The 23,579-nt window shown below is 33.8% G+C and overlaps 1 protein-coding gene across 2 annotated transcripts; it reads right to left on the reverse strand.

Annotated features, from left to right (window-relative positions):
* Positions 1–2,232: 2,232 nt before the first annotated feature.
* LOC129968909 (dual specificity protein phosphatase 10-like) lies at positions 2,233–23,370 on the reverse strand. 2 transcript variants are annotated; one of them, XM_056083249.1, is made up of 4 exons: positions 20,061–20,507; positions 16,767–17,279; positions 3,532–3,861; positions 2,233–2,823 (listed from the first exon to the last, which is right to left on the reverse strand). In XM_056083249.1, exons 2-4 carry the CDS (start codon positions 17,263–17,265, stop codon positions 2,591–2,593), a joined length of 1,062 nt encoding a protein of 353 aa, XP_055939224.1. In that variant the 5' UTR covers positions 17,266–17,279; positions 20,061–20,507; the 3' UTR covers positions 2,233–2,590. The 2 variants fall into 2 exon arrangements, with proteins under 2 accessions (XP_055939224.1, XP_055939223.1); XM_056083248.1 differs by lacking the exon at positions 20,061–20,507 and adding an exon at positions 23,213–23,370 and having other exon boundaries at positions 2,234–2,823.
* Between the last annotated feature and the right edge of the window lie 209 nt (positions 23,371–23,579).

Consider the following 23,579-nt stretch of genomic DNA (forward strand, 5'->3'; position numbering starts at 1 on the left):
GTATTCTAAATATTTTGCTTTATACTGCAGAAACACAGACCTTGTTTATAAAAGAAAAAAAAAACTAATGGAAATTACAAAACAGTTTTCTGAGAACTGTGTTTACACTTTAATGCTAAAGTGTTTTAATATAAGGTTTACAAATTTGCCAATAAAAAAAAAAGACTGATACAATGACGCTTTATTTCTCCCCACACTGCTACATATAAAAAATAACAAAATCTAACGTTACATTTACGCTTGCATAATCATCACTCATAATATTACAATAACAAAAAAATAGAGAGAGAGATCGCTGAGTTTCTTGATTCATTTTAAATTGCATGATAGAAGAAAAATTATTTTATTTCAATAATTTTCAGAAATTCATACTTCCAGCATCAATAATTTATTAGTATTTTTCATAATGCAGTTACAATTTAATATTTATTATAAGAATCAAATTCTTCATGCATTTGCGAATGTTTGAATGAATGGATTCGAACTAAGAATTTTGAATTTACTAATCATACTCGAGGAGACGGCAAAGCGAATGGAAATTTCGTTTTTTGGATTCTAGGCGATTCGCAAGTGGCAAATTGGTCTTATTTAAGATGTATACATACTAACGTAATTGCTGGCGAAAAAATAAAAACAAAGAACGGCTTAACAAAATCAAAAGTCCTCATGCATCAAAACTGTTTGATTTGTCGATTCTTTAAAAAAGGGACACGAAATGCAGAAAAGAAGTAATGTACATTATGTATGTGCTTTTTGTAGAGACAAAACTTTAAAATTGCAGCTCTACAAATAAAATCATAATACTGATTATAGATCGTTGATTAGATATGTCAAGTCGACTTCAAAAATCCCTTGCGTACTAAAAAGTAGATTTCCCAAAACGTAGAGACACTAAACTTTAATGGATCGATTATAACTGAAAATGCAGAGAAGCGTGTATTTTTTACATAATAAATTATCGACAAAGAAAATCGAACACAGATACACTGGAAAAGCAGTTTATTAAATATAAAATAAATATTTAGCAGATATTACAGCATTGGAATTTGGGATCCCAGAGTGTTCACTACACATAATGAAATAGGCACCGTACACTTTGATTGCTAAGTTGCGATGGTCCCCCTCTACACGTAAGCAGTTGCAAGACGGACGAGGCACTTTGGAGATGACTAGAATCGTTCAGCACAGCATGCGCCCCACCACTACGGGGCTTACTTCACTGCAGTACCATTAAGAGAATAAAACAATCTACGGGGGGTACTTGTGCACTAGCAAGGAAACCGGTTTTCAATAAGTTTAAAATGGCAGTATGATTTTAATTATTAATCGCAATATCTATGCTCAAGCATCCTGTCTGCTGTCAAGAAAAAAGGAGGTTTGATAGAACACAAGTACCACAAAACTACTTAAACAGTGTATGAAGAGTACAAAAATACAGGGTGCCTTGTTTTCAAAGGCGTTCTTTCTTTTTAAGAAAATACACAGCTAAATTTTGTAAAACCTATTCCGGTAGTACATAAAAGTATTCAAGGCACCTGCTGAATGGAGAGCTCAAATGTACAGAATGTAATATCATTTCATTTCGACAGTACACCAAATTTTAAAGAGCCATCACTGGTAGTAATAATATATGCATTTAGAGATTTACACAATAACGGCACCGGCATTACGAGTACACAACACATACTGCTTCGAAGAAGACTCACAATTGCAAAGACAAACACAAATATACATAATGAATGAAAATGAAAATAACTACACGTGCAATAAAATTTTCTTCTGTTTCAGTTCTTATGGGTGAAAGCAGGAATAGACATTCATTTACAGAAATCTGCATTTTCCTGCTTTCATTCAAAATTTTACTATTCATTAAGACATTATGTAAAGTTTCTCGAACGAATGAATAATAATGTTCTAAATGATTACAAAAAATACTACTACTTCTCATAACATTCACTTAGGAACTCTGATTCGGACAAATAATTCCATGTTGATACAAACAAGATCATCATTAAACTGGTTATAAAAAACAGATTTCTTTTCTTTTTTGAGAGGAATGAAAAGAAAAATGTAATCATTTCTTTTAGAATTTTTCACAAATTTTAATTTGCCTTACATTCAAGGTGCAAAAATCGTTACACTAAGTTCGTTCAAGAAATCATATATATATATATATATATATATATATATATATATATATATATATATATATATATATATATATATATATATATATAATTACATCAATAGCTAACTAGAACAATTACAGAGTCATTTTTTAATGTTACATTAGAGTGTCGTTTGCTAAAAATTTCATGTACATAAAAACTCTTCAATTATCTTGGTAAAGATAAAAAGACTCCCAGCTTTTCAAATTTAATTCAGTTATTTTTTAAAATTTGTTGGATGCAAGACATTCAAAGAAATGTCTCCATCCAGCAATAAATGCAACGAAGAGCGCTTTGTTGATTCCCAGTGGGATCACAAGACCATTTCAGAACCAAGTCAAAGATTTATTTTTGAAACCAGCAGGAAAAGTCCAGCGAGCAACCTTCGCACGCGCGAAGACTACCGTGGCGAATGAAGCCTCTCAGCTGATGCTGCAGTCCTGATTATTCCTCAGCACCTGTTCCAATTCCCAGAGCTGGCCCATGAAATGCAGGTTGGGCGAAATGATGGGTCTCTTGCTCTTCACCATCTCGTAGGCCTCCATGGAGGACAGGTTGTCTTTATACATGAGGTAGCCGATGGCGATGGTGGCGGAACGAGAGATACCGGCTTGGCAGTGGACTAAGACGGCACTGTTCCGTTTGCGAGCCTCGTCTGAAAAGAGTCGAAAGAGGATTATGACTTCACTCAACCTCTCGTACAAGAGAATCACTACAAGCAATCTTTATAAAAAGCAGTCTCTTTTTTTTTTTTTTTTTTTTTTTTTCTAATGAAACTTGCTACTAAATCTGTTCTTGAGTGGATAAGATGACCTGTGCTACAAGTTCGACAAGAAGCACATTTTAAAGGATAAAGTTTATGAATGAGAAAGGATGGGTGAAAGAAATAATTATAATCGTTAGTAACCGAAGAAAAATTAATAATTAAGTGTCTCGAAGCGTGCGTAAAATTTCATATACATTCAATCATTCACTTTTCAATAAGTTAAAGACTGTATTGCCATCGTACGAAACACAATATATCATACTGTATTATGATACACTGTATTTAGTATGAAAGACAAATATTAGCTTTTGTTATAATCTTTGCTGAAATGCTCTCTCTTCTGGCACATCAAATATTAATATACCAAAATCCACTGCAATCATAAATTATATTATTCATATAATTATCAAATATAATAAAATTCCTCTCTGGAATAATACAAACAATATAAGAATTTCAGCTACCAACAATGAAACTTATTTTTTTTTTTAAACAAAAAAGTAGCATGAGTGAAATCGGCTTCAAACGAAGAACTCGAAATAGTCACATTTCAAAAACAGACTAAAAGTTTCGATAGAATAAATGAATAAAAATTACCAATAAATGCAAAGGCCTTGCCGAAATACTGCTTAATGTTTTGCTGGTAGGAGTCTGTTGCCGGCAGTCTGAGGAACGTGAATTCTTGATCTTCGCAGTAGCCCGGGACGTGACTGGTGACGTTGAGGACGTACTCGATGCCCAGTTCTTTCAGACCGCTCGTGTCTTCGGCGTCTTTAGCATTGCCCACGTATAGGAAGGGGAGAATAGGGGTGGCCGACAGGCTATCCATTTCAGAGACGAGCTCCTTGGGAGACGGGCATTCTTCTCCAGGTGAAGGGAGGGACAGACAGGAATCACTCTGACTTCTGGAAAATTCTCTCCATCCGCCTGTCAAAGAAAGAAAGACAATCTTAAGGATAGAGAAGAATAGTAATTCATTCAACTGAGACAGTATAATGGATCCTTACAAATCACGAATCTGAAAATCTTATCTTGATTACGCATTAAATAGTAACCTCATATTGTAATATAATTATGTTACTATCAAATCAACAGTAATTCGTAGTAAAGGATTATTTTTAATTGTTTCATTTACAGAATTACAAAATAGAAGCAAAGAGATTGAGATTATTCTTACATAAATGACAGAAAACGTTAGCTGTTCTCCCACCGAGATTAGTTATGGTGAATTTTAATAGTTACCATTCGCTATATCGATGTGTAGAAATGCTTTAATATACTATTATCATTTTACTATGCCTTCTGATCATTTTCAAAGATTTCCTTAAAAGTTAAACTCCTAACCAAGGAGAAGTTGAATATATTTTTGATGAAGGTGATACTGCGGACTTTTTCATTGTAAATCGGCAATGGTGACGGCGCGAAGCACGTTGAACACATGATCTTTATATTTCCAAAAGAAAGTTATAATTAATCCATTTCTATAAAATATTATTAAAAAGTTATGTTCTAAACTCTCTTATAATCCTAAACATCACAGGCATATATATATAAAAAAAAAACTGGAACAACATATTTTGGCCTAATTTTAGAAAAACACTATTTATCCATTATTGAGGTTATATATATTTATTCTCACCTAAAAAGTTCCATCGATGGTTTTTAAAAAGAAATGGATGAACTTTAGAGAGATTAGTCTCAAGAGTTATCAAGGAGTAAATACACCTGCAGACATTAATGTGTCCTATTCCTGCTTAGCAGTCGAGTGCCAAAGCAGAGAATTCTTCGCAAATAGGCTTCCTTCAAAAAGTCTCTGCCATCTAATCTGTACACAGATTAGGTGAGTCACTTTTCTTAAAAATGATTCAGATTATTTGCTAATCAGTGAATGAATGATTGCGTCACCCGTTTCTCGAACTGATTCACGACTTATTCAAATCATTTTCTTCGCTTGGGGAAACAAAAAATAGAAGGATTTTTAATAATTCAATTAATATTGTAGATTCTAAAATACATATGTGTTAATGTTCATAAAACGTGATAAGAATTTACATTATACTTTCAAATCTTATTTTGAATTAAATAAGAATGAGAATAGTGAAAAAAGGCTCAGTCCAATTTTTTTAAATGTTATCTAACGAAGCTAATGTCTACAAAATAAGGGTTTACACAAAATCACGAAATTCTTTCTTCAAAAGATAAATATTAGATTCCAAGCATTAAAAAAATATTTTATAATGATAATGACTTCCTACAAACATCAGGTTCAAAATTCTTCCTATTGACGGAAGACAAAATCTTCCATTCGATTAGCATCATTACATAGTTTTGAATGTTTCTGAGAGTTAGCGAGTTAGCTTCTTTTTTTTTATCAAGTTTATTTAGCATAAAGTTAGGAAAAAAATTATTTAGTTAATAACTATTCTTACAAACAGTTTTTGCAACTTATCGCGCACTTGAGAAAGTTGTGCCATTTTAAAAGAGAGAGAGAAACTTAGATGTACCTACATGAATGCAATTTTAATTTTCTTTTTCAGTTTTTACAAATAGGGATTTTTTTTTTCTCTTTCTCTTTCTGCATTGTGACAATTTAGTACTTCTTCTTTTATAATATAAATATAGTCAAATATTTTGAGGATAAAAGTCCCATAACTGTCAAGTTTTTCAAGAAATCTTTTTTATTTCTTCCTTTATTTAGCATAGCAAATGAATGAAGAATTTCTTCCTTTATTTAGCGTTAGACTTTTGCAAGCATTCCCAACTTCTGCGCATGCGCGTTTTATTGTAATTAAATAAGCGACGTAGCGATGGAAAAGAAGTTTATGTTTGCTTGAGAAATAAGTTCAAAAGTGGGAGGGGGGGGGGACGTTATGAAAACAAAATATCATAGCATTCTTCCACATCTTAAAGCTAAACATGATAAGGAGAGGAATATACTTTTCGCCAGATGTCATTGATTTGTCTGTTCGTTGAAATATAGAGCAAATTACCTTCTTTATAGGACAGAAACGTACTTCCGAAGGTATTTCAATAGAGGAGAACAAATATTTGGCCTGAGCAGCGATATGAAAATACTCTTCGAAACACCCCTCTATTGAGACCTAAAACTGAGTTTCCAATATTCGTGCTAGTTGATAAAAACGCAAGTTCATTGCAGAGCGACGAACAATGACAGAAAAAAAATATTGCAGAATTTGATTTACCAGTGTTTACGTCATTTATAATTTGAATTAGAGGGCTCTGCGCCCGGTTCGCTTATGCTCGCCAACCCCCAGGCACTGCTAATGCAGTACCTCTCGGATCGCTTCGCTCGCTCGCCATCTACTGAACCGCTTTAGTCTAGCAACAGATATATTCAGATTCAATTTATTCCAGAATATGATAAAATAATGAAAGAAATTAAAAATGTAAAGCAAAAAGTACACTCGCAAAAATCCCCTGCATCAAAGTTCTTTGTAAACACAAATAATTTTTCATTTAAATAATTATATACATCCACCAAAGAAACAAATTTTTAAAAAATTGTCCATTTCTCGAAATTTTTCAAATTTGGGGATTGTCCCATAGAAACAGATTAAAAACAAATAATATTTACAAAAAAAAAACAAATTAAAAAAAATGGTGCTTTTCACACAATTGTTCAAATTTGGAAGCTACACTACAAAAACAGAATAAGAATTTGATATTTACAAATAAATAAATAAATTGTCTGAAAGCAGCTGTATTCAAATTCTGTCCATTCCAAAACATCCTTCATTTATCTCCATGCGTTTTTCAGTGCCTTCACTGGTATCAGACACACATAACTCATCATAACCTGGATTGTTATGACCACTGTATAAAGGAGAAGTCAAGTGGTATATCTGACCACGAATCTTATAGCAATATGGCCCTCTTCCAGGAGGAAGTTTAATTTAAACTCCCATGGAAGCAAAAGCTAAAGCAGTATTATGTTCTCTTACATGTTTCCGATAGTTTCTTCCTTCGATTGAATTACTGATCAGGAAGTCTTTCGACATTTCTGTGTTTCCAATATTCAACAGATGTTCCAAAACAATTTTTTTTTTTTTTTTTTTTTTTTTATCATGACAACATTTCGTGTATTTGCCACTTGAATTTACTTCTTTTTCCCAGTAACGTGCCTGACAAAAAGAACAGAGTCCTGACATAGTCCCACAACTATGCTCTTGTAGTTCGGAAGCTTCGCTCCGTACACATTAACATTTAACCCTATCTCGTTCATTACGACTGGATCTTCTTATGAACGATTCTTGAGCATTTTCATTCGTTCTGCCCTCTCTTTTTTTGACGATTTCGTTTTGAAATCGACATGGCAGGACTTAAACTCATCGTAAAAAATTTTCTCCGTTTATTGACCGTTAATTTTTTGTTTAAAAAACTTTCAAACCGATGCAAGAATAGCGTTTGCTTGAAATCTTATCAAACCTCGTGTTGATGTTTCCGGGCATGGTCGAAGTGTTGCCAAACGGCGATTAACAAATTCGACCTGATTTTGCGTCCACGTAAGCGTTATATATATATATATATATATATATATATATATATATATATATATATATATATATATAGATATATAGATAGATAGATAGATAGATTCTGTGCTTTAAAAAGTATCCCTTAACAATAATGATTCTTTTTTTTTTATTTTGTTGTAATTATTAATCTGTTTACAATGAAAATGCCATATCAACAGGTATAGTCTGTATGAGATTTGCAAGCCTGCCATTCTTGTTTTTTTTTATCCGGACAAACACACCGATGAAAACTATTTTCAGATATCTTTTAGGCTACTTTGTCTTCCTAGGTGCTTTTTCGTCGCTAAGGTAATTTGCAATAAATTTCAGCGAATTTTGCTCGTTATTTTTAGTCACGCTGCATCCACAATGGAAAGAGAGCTACATCATTCCAGGGCGGGGGGGGGAGGGGTATTCAAACAATGCACCCATTTTTTGTTATGCTTTCTCCTCCAACTTGGGAGTGAACGAACGCTCGGCAAAATGATGTCACAGAACGATGACGTCATAGAAAAGCATGTGTCACTCTTATTGGTGACGTTGATGTACCATTCCCGTGGCTTGTGTCAGACGCTAAAATGGGAGCTAATGCGTCCCCCTATCGCTCCCCGACCCCTTGTGTACTGAGTATCGAATTCACAAAACTTGGCAAAAGGACTCATCATCCAGCCAATTCCCCCACCCCACCCCTCCCCTACGCAAAGCCGTCAAATAACGCGTGCGCGTAAAAATAAAATAAAAAAACTCGCCGAGCCGAAGATTCTGCGGAATGAATCACTGGATGCTGTTTCACTTACATCACCAGAGTACTGCGCAACTGAATAAATATTTATGCCGCAAGCAGGTTAAGTAGTTCTCCTTTCCTCTGTGCCCCTCGTCACTTTTTTGAAAGGGAGATTGAATTTAAATCGCCTTCTGATACACCTTCAATGACTCGTCCCTTATTTTAGGTTTAAAAAAAGACGAACCGTCCCTATCAAGTACCATTCATCTTCGGAGAATAATTCAGTGAAGCTGTTATTTGCATATTTTTGTTTCGAAGCACTTCAGAGGGAAAGGGCGATTGGGTGGGAAAAGTCCTCCGCGAATAAATGTTCGTATTGCCATGCAGCGCAGCCATCTCACCATCAAGTGCATGTTAAAAAGTCTTTAAATGAACACTTGGGACACTACTTTAAAATATCAGCAAAGCCAGCACACTGCTCGTGTATCAACATACGCAGCCACGCAGGAATGTCTCACCGAGTGACTGAATAACATTCAAACTGAGCCTACTGTTACTATAATTTGCGCCACGAATGAGTAATAATTGAATTGTAATTGCATTCTCTTAATTGGCCTACAGAAAATGGTATTCCAATGGTAGTAAAAAAATAATGGAGGATCAAAAAGAAGGGAAAAAATTGGTTTTTTTCTCTAATCTTTTCGATATTTTGTTATAAAACATTTTTTTTTTTTTTCAGAACTGTGATCGTTTAGCATTATCGTTTACTTTATTACCTCAAATAAAGAAAGAAGATAATACTTTAAAAGAGACAAAACTTTTAAAGCGCTGCACCAGTTACTGGCTTCGGCAAAAGTCATTAGATTCTTAAAAAGGTAATTCATCACATGCCTCTTTATAAGCAGTAATAAATTTCCCTGCAACTAATATTAAACGCATGTTTTCCTTTCATTTATAACAAAATTCAGATTTGTTTAAATTAATTTGAGCGATATCTAACACATTTTTTTCAAGAGAAAGTAAACATTGTGGATCCTGGTTTTACTGTGTGCACCATTAAAAATAAATCATGAATTTTGATGAAACAGGAATGATTTTTATTCATTTTTTTTATTTCACCGTATGTGAAAATATGAATGAAACGTTTCAAATTTTCGAAGAAAATGCGGGTAACATTCAGAAGAAGAAAACATTTTCTTGGATGCTGACGAATTCGATGACAATATCCAACACTTTTACGTAGAGAAATACCGATGACAGGAGGGAAAATGCATCGCTTTTACCTTCTCGAAATTGCTAATATTGCATTCATTATATTCATTCTAGAAAATTTCAATTTTTCATTTGTACATCAGAGTGACTATCACTGGCTGCAAGAGGGAATCCCAACGAATGTCAATTCCGGGGTGCGACAACTTCCGTCAACAGACTGTTTTCATGCAAACGCACTCAAATTCCTGGTATTTTAATCTCACGTTTCCTGAGAAAAACCGCGATCGGACGTCAACGAGGGGTGTTTTTCGGAATCGACACACACTGTGAGAGAACACTGAACGGGTGGGTTTATTAATCAAGGCAGCAACTAATGACGTCATATCGTGTGCTTCCTCTTGCGTCTTCGCAGCACTGGCAGAGAGTTTTTTGAGCCAGTGAAAGGAAATATTTGAACGATTTAAACCAAATATTTGATCAAAGGTACGATTTTTTTCGCCCATCATGTATTTGGCTTTTAAAAAAAAAGAAAAATAACTAAATAATAATTTTTTTCCTTGTCATTTCTCCAAGAGAATGCTCAGGATGGATATACTCCCCCCCCCCTCCCTCGCTGCGGAAGGAACAGAAAGAACAAATAATTCTGAGGGATGAATATGAAGAAAATTAATTTCTACTCATTGACAGCAGATCAAATATCTCAGATCTCTCAACTTGCACAGAAACTAAAAATTAGAAATCTAGCTACATAATATATATATATATATATATATATTATTAAAACAATCTAAAATTAAAATTATTTCGGAAACAAACTAAAAACTAAAAAAAGTAAACAAACAGAAAAAGCGCCATTATATTTAGAGAGCACAAATGCAGCTACTACTAAAACACAGATGAATCGAGACAATTAATAATAAAAACCAAGTTAATAGGAAAAAATTTGAATCCCTACCTGAGGGTGACCCTTGAGAAAGTCTTCAGGCTGGATTCTTATTTTATTTGGTTTAATTTTGATTCTTTTTTTTTTTCCTTTTAATTTGGTTTTTATTATTAATTGTATATATATATATATAAGGTAGAACTCTTCATTGTAACTTCTTAAATATCTCCAGCCATGGGTGTTGATCACAAATACCACTGTTTAGCATACTTCCTGAACATTATAAGAAATTTCTAATTTTTGCCACCAATATCTTCTGATTTCCATACAATTTTCCATTTTAAAAATAAAATTACTGAAATTTCAAAAACTCTGTTGCATATTTTTACTTTTTTTTTTTCTTTTTTTTTCCTTCTTTCACTATTTTTGTTAGATTTTAATAGCGTATAACAGCAGTTCCCAACATTTTTTAATGTGCGGTATACCTGTAGCGTAAAAAATATTTTGAGCCTACTAACTGAATATAAAAGTTAAAAAATGCTTAACACGTGTATAAATGCACATATAACTCAGAAATTAGTGAAATTTACTATAAAAATATTGTTTATAAAGCAAAAAAAAAAAATCATTGATATCATTGAGATATCTCAATATAAAAATATTCAAAAATCCGAGATCAAGATTCAAAATAAAAAAAAATGATAATAAAAATTAACTCAATGGGATTATTAAAGTCGTTTGTTTCCCATAAATAAGTCAATATCAGGATTAAAAATTTGGACATTTCAGCTTCAAGTCATTTTTTACATGACTTGAAGCTGTTCAAATTTCTTTTCTTTTCTTTCTTTCTTTCTTTTTCTCTCTCTCTCTATCTCTAACTTGTGAAGAAAACAACAGATGTGTCAATGCAAATTTGGTAATTGCTGAATATTGATGCAGAATATTTCTCTAGAACGGGACCAAAGATATTGTTCTAAAAAATTATTTTAAAGCCTGCCACAAGATGGTTCAATTAATGGATTTTTTTCATTTGATGGTATTTTCACTTTCTTTATGTCATTTTTCTACAAAAGATTTCTGCACCATTGTGTTTCGCCCTCAATTGTCGGAAAATAGCCCTCGAAATTAGCAACAAAACAGCGTTCAGATGCCTTTTCACGGCCTGGGAACAGACACAGCAAAAACATTAATAAATAAAGAAGATCCCAAAAGAAATTTTCTTTTAATCTTCCATCTTAATTTCATTGCATTAGTTTAAATCAACCTGAGCCGTAAAATCCACTGCCCCCCCCCCAATGTCATCCTGGCTCTACAGTAAAAACTTCGCATATCTGAGGGAAGAGGGGCAGGCAGCGGTAAAGTCAAATTAGTCACCCCAGGTAAAGTGGTAAGATTATTATTTTCAATCAAGCGCTCTCCAACCCCCTCTCGGGGCATTTATCTGTTTATAAATCCGCGCCTTAACGGACCCCTCTCTCCCAACGGGACCGGAGCTGCGAACGAAAAAGATGCACAGAAATATAGAAAAGCGTGTCTATTAGTCAGCCATTAACGGTGAACTGATTCCCCTTAACAAAAGTGCTGCCGACTCAGAGAGCGTGACGTCATAAAGTCGGGTACGGGGGGGGTGAGTGATCCTTACCTTTCGATCCTCGATAACGAACGCTGAGTGATGTTGTCATCGCTCATTGCTCACGAGGTGACGAAGTCCGCGGAGGGCACAGCTTTTGCTTGCGGAAAATCGCTCACTATCTCAGAAAAATGATATGTTTGAGTCGTGAGTAAAAATAAACATGCAGTGTGCATGACTCATTAGTGATATAAGTTTTGACTATGAGAGAACTCAATACATATAGGGGGGAGCAGTTAATGAAAAAGGTGTCCGGGTGAAAAACTTAGGTGTTAGGAATACAGAGCGTTCAGTCTGCAGCCTTCTAAGCTAATCATTTATATTTTCTTTAATGCTTACTCATAAATAAATTGAACATACTAATTTCTCACTATTTTCATTGCTCTGCAGTTTACATGTTAGAAAAATGCTCACAAACAAAAACTTGTCTTGGCGTATTTCGTCACTTTTAATTAGTTCTTGAGGGGTGAAAATCAAGCAATCCTTAACCAACCGGTCATTTATAAATATCTTATACCTTTTGACGTATATGATTAAATTTCACCTATTGTTTGTGGAATTGTGTCTCCAATTTAATGTTTGAATACAATGAAGAATGATTTTTCTCCTTGAATTGCACCGTATGTAATTCAAGTATCATAACACTGAATTAAAAAAAGTCTTCCTGAAAATTTAGAAATTTTTTTTCAATTATATATTTCTTCTACGGGTTCTTTATTTGGCAAATATGTATCTTTATCATAGGAAGAAACTGTCGGCATCAATAGAGCATTTTACAAAAGGAAAGGGCGCGTTTAGCAATACTTTCTAACTCGGCATATCAGTCCAAGTTTCATTCATACTATTAGAACAACAAAAACGGAAGAACAATGAATCAGTGGCAGGTGAGATGGACTGGACATCAATCAATGAAGGACATTTCTCAGTTTTATACCAGTGTATCATAAAAATACATTAGCGTGATATCATTCATTATATCTTTTCCTTTATAAGACATCTTTTTTAACTGTTAAATCATAAGACTGATTCATAAGTGACGAATCAGTTGAAATGACACCGTCAGGGGTTAAAAAAGTTGCTGAGCCACAAATATATAATATATATACGCTACAGGTATGTTTAAGCTTTCATTTAACTCCTAAATAATTTTCAAAATTAATGTTTTTTTTACAAGTTTTTTTTTTTTTTTTTTTTTTTTTAGATTTATAGCAAAATGAAAAATAATAAATATTTTTTTTTAATAAATAAGTAAAAAAAAATTAAAAAATAACGAATCGCATCTTTCAGAATGAAGTGAAAAATTTCATGTGATTCAGAAGAAATATTTATAGTTCAAAGCAGAAAGTAAATCGCCTGATCATCCATCCTATTTACAATAATATTTGACCAGCGGTGCACGAATATTTCTCATTTTACGGCTCTCATCACTGATTAAAAATGACTGCTATTAAAAGAGAGCGGGGGAAAAAAATACATAGTTTCAGGATTCGCAAGCACGTCGGTGGCTGTTATTTTGCTATCAAAAAGTACCAAAAGAATAATAGTTTCGGCATTGGGGAGTGACCATTCTGAGATGAGATTCCACCAAATGCTAGATGTGGATTCTGCAATGGGAGTTTGCAGGGAGAGATCATCCGTCTGTCGTAAAATAAAAGTGCTGCTTCGTACACAAGACGAGAAGCGATCCCCGTTGCAAGCGTTCCTTCTTGAACATATAAGCAGTATAGTGAAGTACTTCTATTTTAAAGGTCTGTACAGGAATTTCATGCATTTATACTTTTGCCCCGAAAAGCTCACGTACCATTACTTTTAAACCTGTCTTCACATTCTGGATGACTTGATTATAGGACCACAATTTTAAAGTGACGAGGAGCGAGTCCGAACTATGCTATCAACATAACTATTATGGTCTCCCGATTCGCCAATAAGCATTGGCTTGGGTCGAAACTCAAACCGTCAGTGCAAATATGTTTGTAATATCGAAATAAACATCAATGAAAAGAGAAAAGTACTCAGAGACACAACATTTAAACTAGAATGTTTAAGAAATTAAAGGTTCATTAGGCTGCTTATGGCTACAATTTGTGAAACTTCAAAATTCTTCCTTGCTTTCAGCACGAATCCACTGAAAATTTAAGTACAGTTTAATTTAAAGAATTAGGTCATTTGTCTCGTTTCTAACGTTCAGAGGAGTATGGTCCAGAAACCTTGCAAATTTTATGCTGGATGGTTGAGAGACTAAAAAAGGAATTACCACAGAACTAAGGTAGGGTTATCTTAAAACATATACAGAAAGATAAAAAAAAATGTATATAATAATTAACAACTGCGCATTTATAATAGCAAGTTGATTAGGCGACTGCATTTTTAATCTAAATTGATAGAATTAAAAAAGTTACTTCGACTACATTTTTCGGGCCGTTCAGGGAGGTTAAATGGGCCCGTTACTCACCGGCCACCTGCCCATGATTGTCAGGGAAGAGCACAGATCTTTATGACGTAATCTAGAGGGTGTCGGGGCCTCGTGATTCAGGGGACTACTCATGCCATGAATCACTCCTCCCCGGATATCAGCGTCCTCACCTAGGTGCACCCCTCCCACCGACAAACAAACTGATAATGAAAAGCGGAGATTTGCCATGAGTGGCTGCATTTGTCGGTCGTCAATTGCTTGACTCGTGCTCTTTATATACGGCCCCGAGCTGCAATGAAGTCCATCTGTCTTCTGGGACTCGGCGCGTGCGAAGAACGATGTTTATGGAATGGCAAAACGATTACAGATATCATCGGATTTGTTAAGATGAAGATGTTCACCTTACTAAATTCAAGCTAATTATTTATTTGGATGTTTAAAATGCTATTAATATTTTAAGTGATAGTATCTGCTTTACATTTTTTACATATTTTATGATTGTAAGTAAATACCAGAAAATCAACGTAAGTGTTTAGTTAATTAATGAATTCACTGCAAAGAAAACTAGGTAATTGCATGCGCATTGCACTCAAATAACAAGTATTTTAATGATGCTTTAAGAGCGAGTTGAAAGACTAGTTAACTAGACTCGACTGAAGTTCTTTTTTTGAAAATAATGGCGTAGCTAGAAGACAGCTCTTAAAGTAACTTATAAGTTATAGAGTTAGGCAAAAATGAAAATAATGTTTTCATTCCCATAAGACCATTGATGCATGCCTCTTAGAAATTCCAATAGTTGCCTTGATAACAAATATTCATCACAATTATAAACATTTTCATCAATGTTCACCTGACCATCAACTGAGAGCAATGAAGATTGCTATTCTCAAATATTCGTCAAGTGCCAGTCTTAGGAAATCAAGATTATTTTTTAAAAAATGTCTTCCAACAGAAGAAATGATGAGCAGTCGAATCAAAATTCAGAGTAATTAATCATGCCTAGCATTCCTTATTCCGAAAATGCATTGATATCAAGCCTAAATTCAATGTAATCAATCATTGCTAGCATTCCTTTCTCTAATCTAAAATCAATTTAAAAGCCTGACCCTCAAAAACGATCATCGAAGAAATCGTATTATGACGCACTCTCACAAGTGCACGTCATTCTCATCATGTTAGTTTTGAATCAAACAATGACTCCGCTCCAAAAACAATGACTATTCCAAGTGAATGACTAAACAAAGACCGCACTATTTCTCAAATAATCTGGAGAGCCAATAGCCACCCACATTTCATAAATAAGAACCGCATCAATTACAGTCATCCCTGCTGCTCAGATTCACCTGACCAAAAGATCGATCCGTTAGCGGGCCATTCACGTGCTACGATGAGTAAGTCAGCAAGAATTGAGCAAAGGGTAGGACGCAATTTCTTGTTAAGGGTTGAGGACGTGGGATTCAGCCTTGAACTGCTCGAGAAGGTTCACCTGATTGAGACAAGAAGAACCGACTCTGAGATCGGACAGATCCAGTCGGCTTTTGGCCTTGAAAAGGGATAGTTTGGGAATTCCCTTTATGACATTCTTGGTCTGCCCCTGACGCGGATGTGGGTTTATTATTTTTATTATTTTTTTTTCTGCTGCTTTTTCATTCGTGGCCGGACACACATCTGCCCAATAGCTGCAATCTATTAATTAAATATTTCGTGGTGAAATGTTAAAAGATGAGCCTGTCTTAAGGGGAAACACCCTTATCGACAGAAATAAAAAAAAGAAAAGTGATATCTTTACCTCGAGTGACGTTGAATAAATGATAAGTCTTTCGAAATGACAATGCACTTTCTTGTCAGTACCATTTTTTCCCCCGCTCACCATTTTGTATTTTAAATTTTTTTGTTGGTAAATTCAATATTTTCTTTTGATTCTTGGAATTTTGTATAATTAAATTCAAAATAACGTATTAGATTTGTATTTGGTATACAAATTTTGCATTTTTAATGCCGATTCTTATCAAATTTGAACCAAATCTTTCGAAGGATTGATGGCCTTCACTTTTGACTACATGCAAACGCGACGATTCAAAAGCCGGAAGATTTAATTGAAGGAAACACGAAAAAAAAAGTAGTTGCATGTTGAATTTTGATTTCAGTCAGCCGGATAAAAGGGTTTCAAAATACATATTCAATTTTCTGGGACTTGTCTATTAACTGCATCTCAGCGATTAATTGGGGGGGGATGCCAAATTACATTTAGTGTTGCTACTCCAGAAACCCACATTTTAAAAAGCCATGCTAATCGCAACCCTAAAACACCAACATCCTGATTATAACATTACAACCATCGCATCCACAGAAACGAAAAGCTTATCAAGATCTGATCACAAAAACATCACGAGAGTAAAAATGTAGTACAAAGACCTACAGGAAGACGAGCTTACCTTTCAGTAGCACAGGCCTGGCTCCAAGTTCTCTGATGGATGCTATAACAGGTGACAGAGGATGGTCCTCGGTCACTTGGTCAGCCTCGGACGTCCCATCGTCGTAAACAACCACCTCTTCTCCTCTGCAGGTCTGCAACCTCTCTTTGGCATCCTGGTCGGAGATAAGATCGCAGAGCCCCAGCCGCCCCATCTGCAGCCTCCTCCTGCTGATGCGGTCCGAACAGCGCAGTGAAACCGCCCCGTTCACATGGCCGCGGCCAAAGGCAAAGGTCGGACGACAATCTAGAACCAAAGGTGAAGTTGAGCCCTTTCTCAGGGCATTGTCCAGTTCAGAAGGAGAAACCAGCTGTAGAGGTGGGTGGCTGGTTTTGCTAGGGCGGCGCCGGTTCGGGGCACGAGAGGTAGGTAGATAGAGCATCTGTGGTCGCCGGCGATTGTGATGGTGGTCGGATAGGATGGTGTTGCTTGGAAGTTGAACTTCCACGCCCCCAGACATTCTGGAGGATGCGACTGTGGGAGAAAAAAATTAAAATTAATTACCATGTAATGAGATGCGGATTGTAAGTTAACAGAATCCGCTAAATGGCTAATGGACTGAATCCTCCATCAATGATATGTCCGTAAACATTGAATTTTATTTTGTGCATGCTAGAAAGCAACAAAATTCTTCTACTGTGATATTTATAATGTAGTTCTTTTAATTTTAATTTTGCATTTCAAAAATGAACAATGGGCACTTGATTATTAGCAATTGACAGAAGGCCGCACTCACAACGGAACGGATAAATGCTATACTTTAAGTAGCTTCCACATGTTAATTTGAAAAGTCCAATATTTTATCTCATTCTATATCAAAAAAATTACAGTTTTGACCAGTATATAAAAAACAAGCCCTAATATATATTTAAGTATTTTTAAACTTTGTAAGTGTGAATAAATATTTATTCAAAAGTATGCAGATAAAAAAATCTCCCCCTCCCTTCTTCAAATACTTGATACAATATAGACAGTAATGCGGCAAGTAGGCAGCGCATGCGTAGAAAGACTGGAAAATGCTGTTTGGTCGACAGCAAGTAATTGTCCCGACGGAACAACTACAAGCCGCTTATTGTACTTTTTCTTATTACACTTGCGTTTGTAGAATTTGGCGATTTTTTTTTCTTGGCGTGAAAAAATTGATCACTTATCGTAGATTAATTCCGACATTTTTTGCTCTTTCTGATGCGAGGTTGTGTTCTTTTTTCATTTCCTTTGCCACTTTTCTATTGTTTTCCAAGTTTAGGTATGTTGACCTCCTTTTTATTTTACCATGTTTCTTTGTGTAAATATCCACCATTTTAATACGATACGCAGTGAAAAAAGAAAAATCCAGGAGCACCAAAACGGCAGTTTATAGCCAAGCATGGAAAGTCTGAATCTATTTCATGAAGTTGTGACAAACATAAATCAGTCCCTTCCTACGCATGCGCTGCCTACTTGCCGTCTTATAACTGACCGAGTGTAAACCCGGCATAACATTAGACAGTGTCCCATCATAGAATTTAAAAAGTCAAAGAAATTTGGAATTTCATATTCAACCAGATTCAAGCAAGAAAAATTTTGATATAAAATATTACTTCAAAATTTAGTTAATAGCTTACAGATTTCTAATTTTTTTTAAATGTCAATCAATTTAAACAGATGGAAGATTATTTTTATAATACTATAAACCATATTCTTTTACACCGATAGATTAAAAATCAGATATAAAATTTGAAACAAAAGAATCATCACTCACATTCTTAAACAATGACTGAATTTTAAGTTCTATAAGAAACGATTATTTTGAAAGGTTGCACAATAAAAAAAAGAATATCCCCGAACGTCGGGGTGTGTGCTCAGGTATGAATGAAACTCACTGACAGTGTTTGGGGTAAAAGCTCACTAACTTATTCATCGGAGCGGAAGGCCGCATTCACAACGGAACGGATGTCAAAGTCTACCCCTTCTGAAACGTAGGAAACGGGTGAAAGTGAGAAGGAAGGGCGGGGGGGGGGGTACAACTTCCGGTGTCCCACATGGAAACCATCTGCGTTTCTGATCGAGCCTCTCCGTTTTCGTCTTTGAAATACATCTTCGCAGAGAGAATCTCGATAACGCGTATTATCGTCTGCACATTCGCCTTTATCAGAATAAAATGGCGACAGCGAGAATACTTCTAGCTCTTGCCTTTATATATATATATATATTCATGCCAATGTGTAAACAAAACATGTACCTTCTCAAGAGCGAATGAATTAGAAATACTCATGTTTTATATTTCTAAATAATACATAAAAGTTCATATAACTACTAATATAATAAAGATAATCTGAACTTATAATTGAGGCACATTACGTCTCAATTAAAATGTGTGTTTTCTGAGGAGACATAAGTATGGACTATGAAAAAAAAAATTTTTTTTTTCTTCCTTGCAATGAATAATTTACGAAATTTCATCATTGGTTATTGTTTAAGAAACAACCCATGGTCCGGTAATGAAAGAATTGCTAGCAATTTTGAAATTTCATCCAGTAATTTCTCTTACTTGTTCGGTGCGAAAGCAATAATTTGCATACGTGTAATGAAATTTGCATAAAGCGTGTAACGAAACAAAAATGTACGAAAATAAGTGGAATACCGATAAGTAAGTTATAGAATATTACGTTTATTTTAAAATCAAAGAAACTAAAAAAAATATCAAATTAACGAAAAATTATTAAAATACGAATTTTGTCAAACAAAATAAGAATAAAATATTATTTAAAATATCATTAATTTCTAATAAAGTTTTAACGTGAAAGAAGAAAATAGCTCATATTCTAATATCGTAGTTCTTCATCTAATAATAATATCTTCGTTTTCAAACATTCATCACATCGTGTTTGCATTAATGGTTTAATAATTTTAAGAAGATGGAGAGTAAATGAACAGAAAAATCAAAACATTAAAATGCAAAGCAAGATTTCAAAATTCCAAAGAATACCTGATTTAACGAACATTCATGAATAAAAATAGTCCGATAAAATATTCCTTTTAATGAGAATAATAAACTTTAATTCAAGAATTTTAACAACCATTTATTCTAATGGGGTTTTGGAAAGTTAACAAGAGATTTTACACATTTTTTTTCGTGAAATTTTTCATTGCTACTTTTGAAAATTCTTTAAAAAAATTCGATAAAATATTAAACATAAAAATTAAAAGTTCTTGGTTGTAAAATCATTTTTTAAAACTTATGTTCCATTCCAAGAAATACGGTTTGAGACTTACAATTTTGAATTGTTCGACATGTATAGTCCCAATCTCCGTCTAGATCCAGTATTAGAAAAATAAGAACGTTCCGAATGACTCACTCGGCCGCTTGGACACCCAGAAAATGCGTCAGAGAATTCCTTAGATAAAAAAACAGCGTGAAGTGGTCAAAAGATATTCCATGCAGCGATACCTTTGCAGTACACTCACCCACAATAAAAGTTAATTTTCGACAGAGGAAAAGCAATACAAAAAAAAAAACACCTCAAATCAAAGTGAGAAAAGATGGACACATTCGATTCACACCGCCAAACGAGATTTTCCAGTTTAATTCTAAACAGCTTCGAAATGGGAGACCTTCTAAATTCCTCCAAATCGCGGCTGCCTTCATCTGTGAGTCAGCGAGTTCGCGTTGCCAAACGTCCTTGCCAAACTTCCAGCAATCCGTAAGACAAGGCCTTTTGATTTCGGAAAATGTTCATTGAGGTAAGGTGCACAGAGAAAAACTGAAGTGGAAGCTGCGAACTCAGCAGAAAGGCGCAGCTTGAACCAGCGCTGAGTCACGATGACCTCAAAAACCATAAGACAGGTGGAAAGAATGAAGTGTTCAGCTTCGATGAGGCCGACACGCAAAAAGATTTATTTTTCCTTTTCATTTGAAAAATCAGAAACTCATATTGATTCGTACAGTTACAAAATGTGCAGACTCCATGTCGGAGAAATAAATAAATAAAATAAAACAAGCTTTACTTTTGAGGGCACAGAAACAAGTTTAATTTCAGAAATAAACAAACTGATAACATCAAACAATTAAAAATTCTCAATTAAAAAATGGTCGGCTGAAAGAGAAATTTAAATCTTTCAAAATGCATGGGTTTTATTGATTATCAAACAGTTCATTTATTATGTATTGAAAAAATAAAAAGAAAATTCATTACCTTTAGCTCTTACATTTAATATTTAATCTTGCTAAAAACCTTATTAAAATATGGATTAAAAACGACTGCATGGATATAACATTGAGATCTGTTTTAAACTTTCGGGTGAAAAAAAAAAATGCTTCATATTAAGTGGAAGAGAAACGCCGCGAAGTTAATCATGTTTTAAAAAAGAAATTTTTCTGTTTTGTAGACGGCAATTTCATTTGATGCAAATATCAGCCAATTCTAAAATAATAGTTACATAAAATAAATATTATTTTTCAAGTATTTGATTCAAAGATACTGTTCAAAAAATCATTCTTAAAAATGACAGCTACATTATTGAGAAATGGTATTTACTTTTCACTAAGACAAATGATGAAAACGTTTATAAATCAGTAAAAAAAATACCTTCCCAAGTGAAAGGAATAAAATTATTATGCATAATATTCTGAATCAATATTTTATAACGCTTTGCAGCATTTGTATCTTTTACACACACACACACACACACACACACACACACACACACACACACACACACACACATATATATATATATATATATATATATATATATATATATATATATATATATATATATATATATATATATATTTAAATTACAATTATTTTTTTAAAAATTATTATTGGTGGGCATTATTTGTTATTCATGTATTTTTTAATTTAAAGAAATCGAAGAAAACCTAATATTTGGAGTAAGAATAATAATACCCCCCCCAAAAAAAAACACTTTCATTTCGTATAACAAAATGAATGGCAATGATACGTTTTTACAGACATAACAATAATCATAATAAAACAATAATAACTTAAAGGTTTATAATATAAATGCATGCCCTTCCCACTCGCTCCACACCGATTCGCAGAAAGTGACAAGTAGCAACAGGTTGACTGCGCTTTCTTATTCCGATTCCTCCAATAGTTTATATATTTTATACATAATTTTTATTTGACATAGAAATGACTCCATGATTACTATTTGAATTAAACATCCAAAATTAAACAAATGCAAACATGCATTGCTCTCTTTTAATTACTATTTCTGCTATCTTTTTCAATCAAGGAACAACCAAATGATTGTATATTGCGTAATCAATCGAATGAACCATGAAGCCTTTACCATTAATGCATGAATCACTGATTATTTTTGTGTGTGTGTGTGTTCTATGTGTGAATCATAACTGCGTTCTATTTTTCAGTGATGGTCTTGCTAAAATATTGCAAATGCTATTTTCATATTATATACATGCATGTATATTTACTATACACATGTATAAAGAGTAAATTTTTTTTCTATCTCTTTATTACCGATATTTAAGTTTTAATAAATTCAGAAAATAAAATGTGGAAAGCACATAATTTAGAACAGTACACATAATTAACTACCACCCCAAATATAATCAGCATAATAAATATATCAGTAATTTCTATTAATATCATCTTTTCTAATTACATTTACGAAAATGCACATTAAGTGATAGAAATGTTCAATCATTAACCCAATAAAGTTTAAAATTGACAATCCCAAATCTAAAAAGGCACACACAAAAAATTTTTGTTTTAATTTTTTAAATTTTTTTTTCTTATTTCTTTTTTTTCTCAGAAATACAATAAATCCAGCTTAATATATTTAAAATTTATCAAACTTATTTTAAATACTAATCAAATCATATATAAAATGAAGTGCCAGTGATATGTAAAGGTAGGCGAATTCTTATCAAAACTAATATAAAACAGTCACATCTAAAATAAATGATAAAACTAAATAAAAATATTTATAGTTCTAATATAAGAGTTGTTACCGCAAGTGTTATTTATATTGATAGGAAAATGCTTCTTCGTTTTAGTATAGAATAAATCGTTCAACAGATAACTAAAAATATAACATCACTCATGAATAGTAAGGAAATCTAAAAATACAAATCTACAAAAATCTATGCAACATATTGCACATTAGAAAGAACGTATGAATTTTTTAACTGATCGGTGAAAATTTCTTTCAGAATATACTTAATGAATTAAATTTTTATGACACAAACTTAAATAAAATCTGTTGACAACAAACAATATTGAAAAGTCAAGAAGTCCATATTTAACGATACAAGAAAAATAAAGGGCTTCCTCGTTACGTCAAATATCAAACTTCTACGTCTACTGTTTGATTTCGTACACAAGTTAAATTTTCAAAGATCGATTAAAAATATTCAAAATTCTTTTACAACTTACCAGATAAAGGGTAATGTATTATTCCGAAACTTAAAGGCACACGCTAGTCTTTAAAATCTGTTTCAAAACCTCTCTTCGAAGAAAGTTTTCTTGCTTTTTCAGCCCTTGCAACCTTCCGCGGGGTGCGCAAACTTCGTTGTGAGTGTGTGTGTTGTTTCTCCACCGGGCGCTTGCGTCAACACGGCCACATGAGTCATCCTTCGAAACGGATGACGTCAGCGTTCATAGAGCATGACGTCACGAGCCATGCGGCATTTAGGACACCTATTTGCAGTCGAACGCATGATGCACTTCTTTTATCTTCCCAGACGGAGAAATCCGTTTTTCCCCCTTCTTTTCTCCCCCCACCTTCTATCGGATAAGTGAC

The sequence above is a fragment of the Argiope bruennichi genome, chromosome 5 (assembly GCF_947563725.1).
Source record: "Argiope bruennichi chromosome 5, qqArgBrue1.1, whole genome shotgun sequence".
In the NCBI taxonomy this organism is placed as follows: domain Eukaryota; kingdom Metazoa; phylum Arthropoda; class Arachnida; order Araneae; family Araneidae; genus Argiope; species Argiope bruennichi.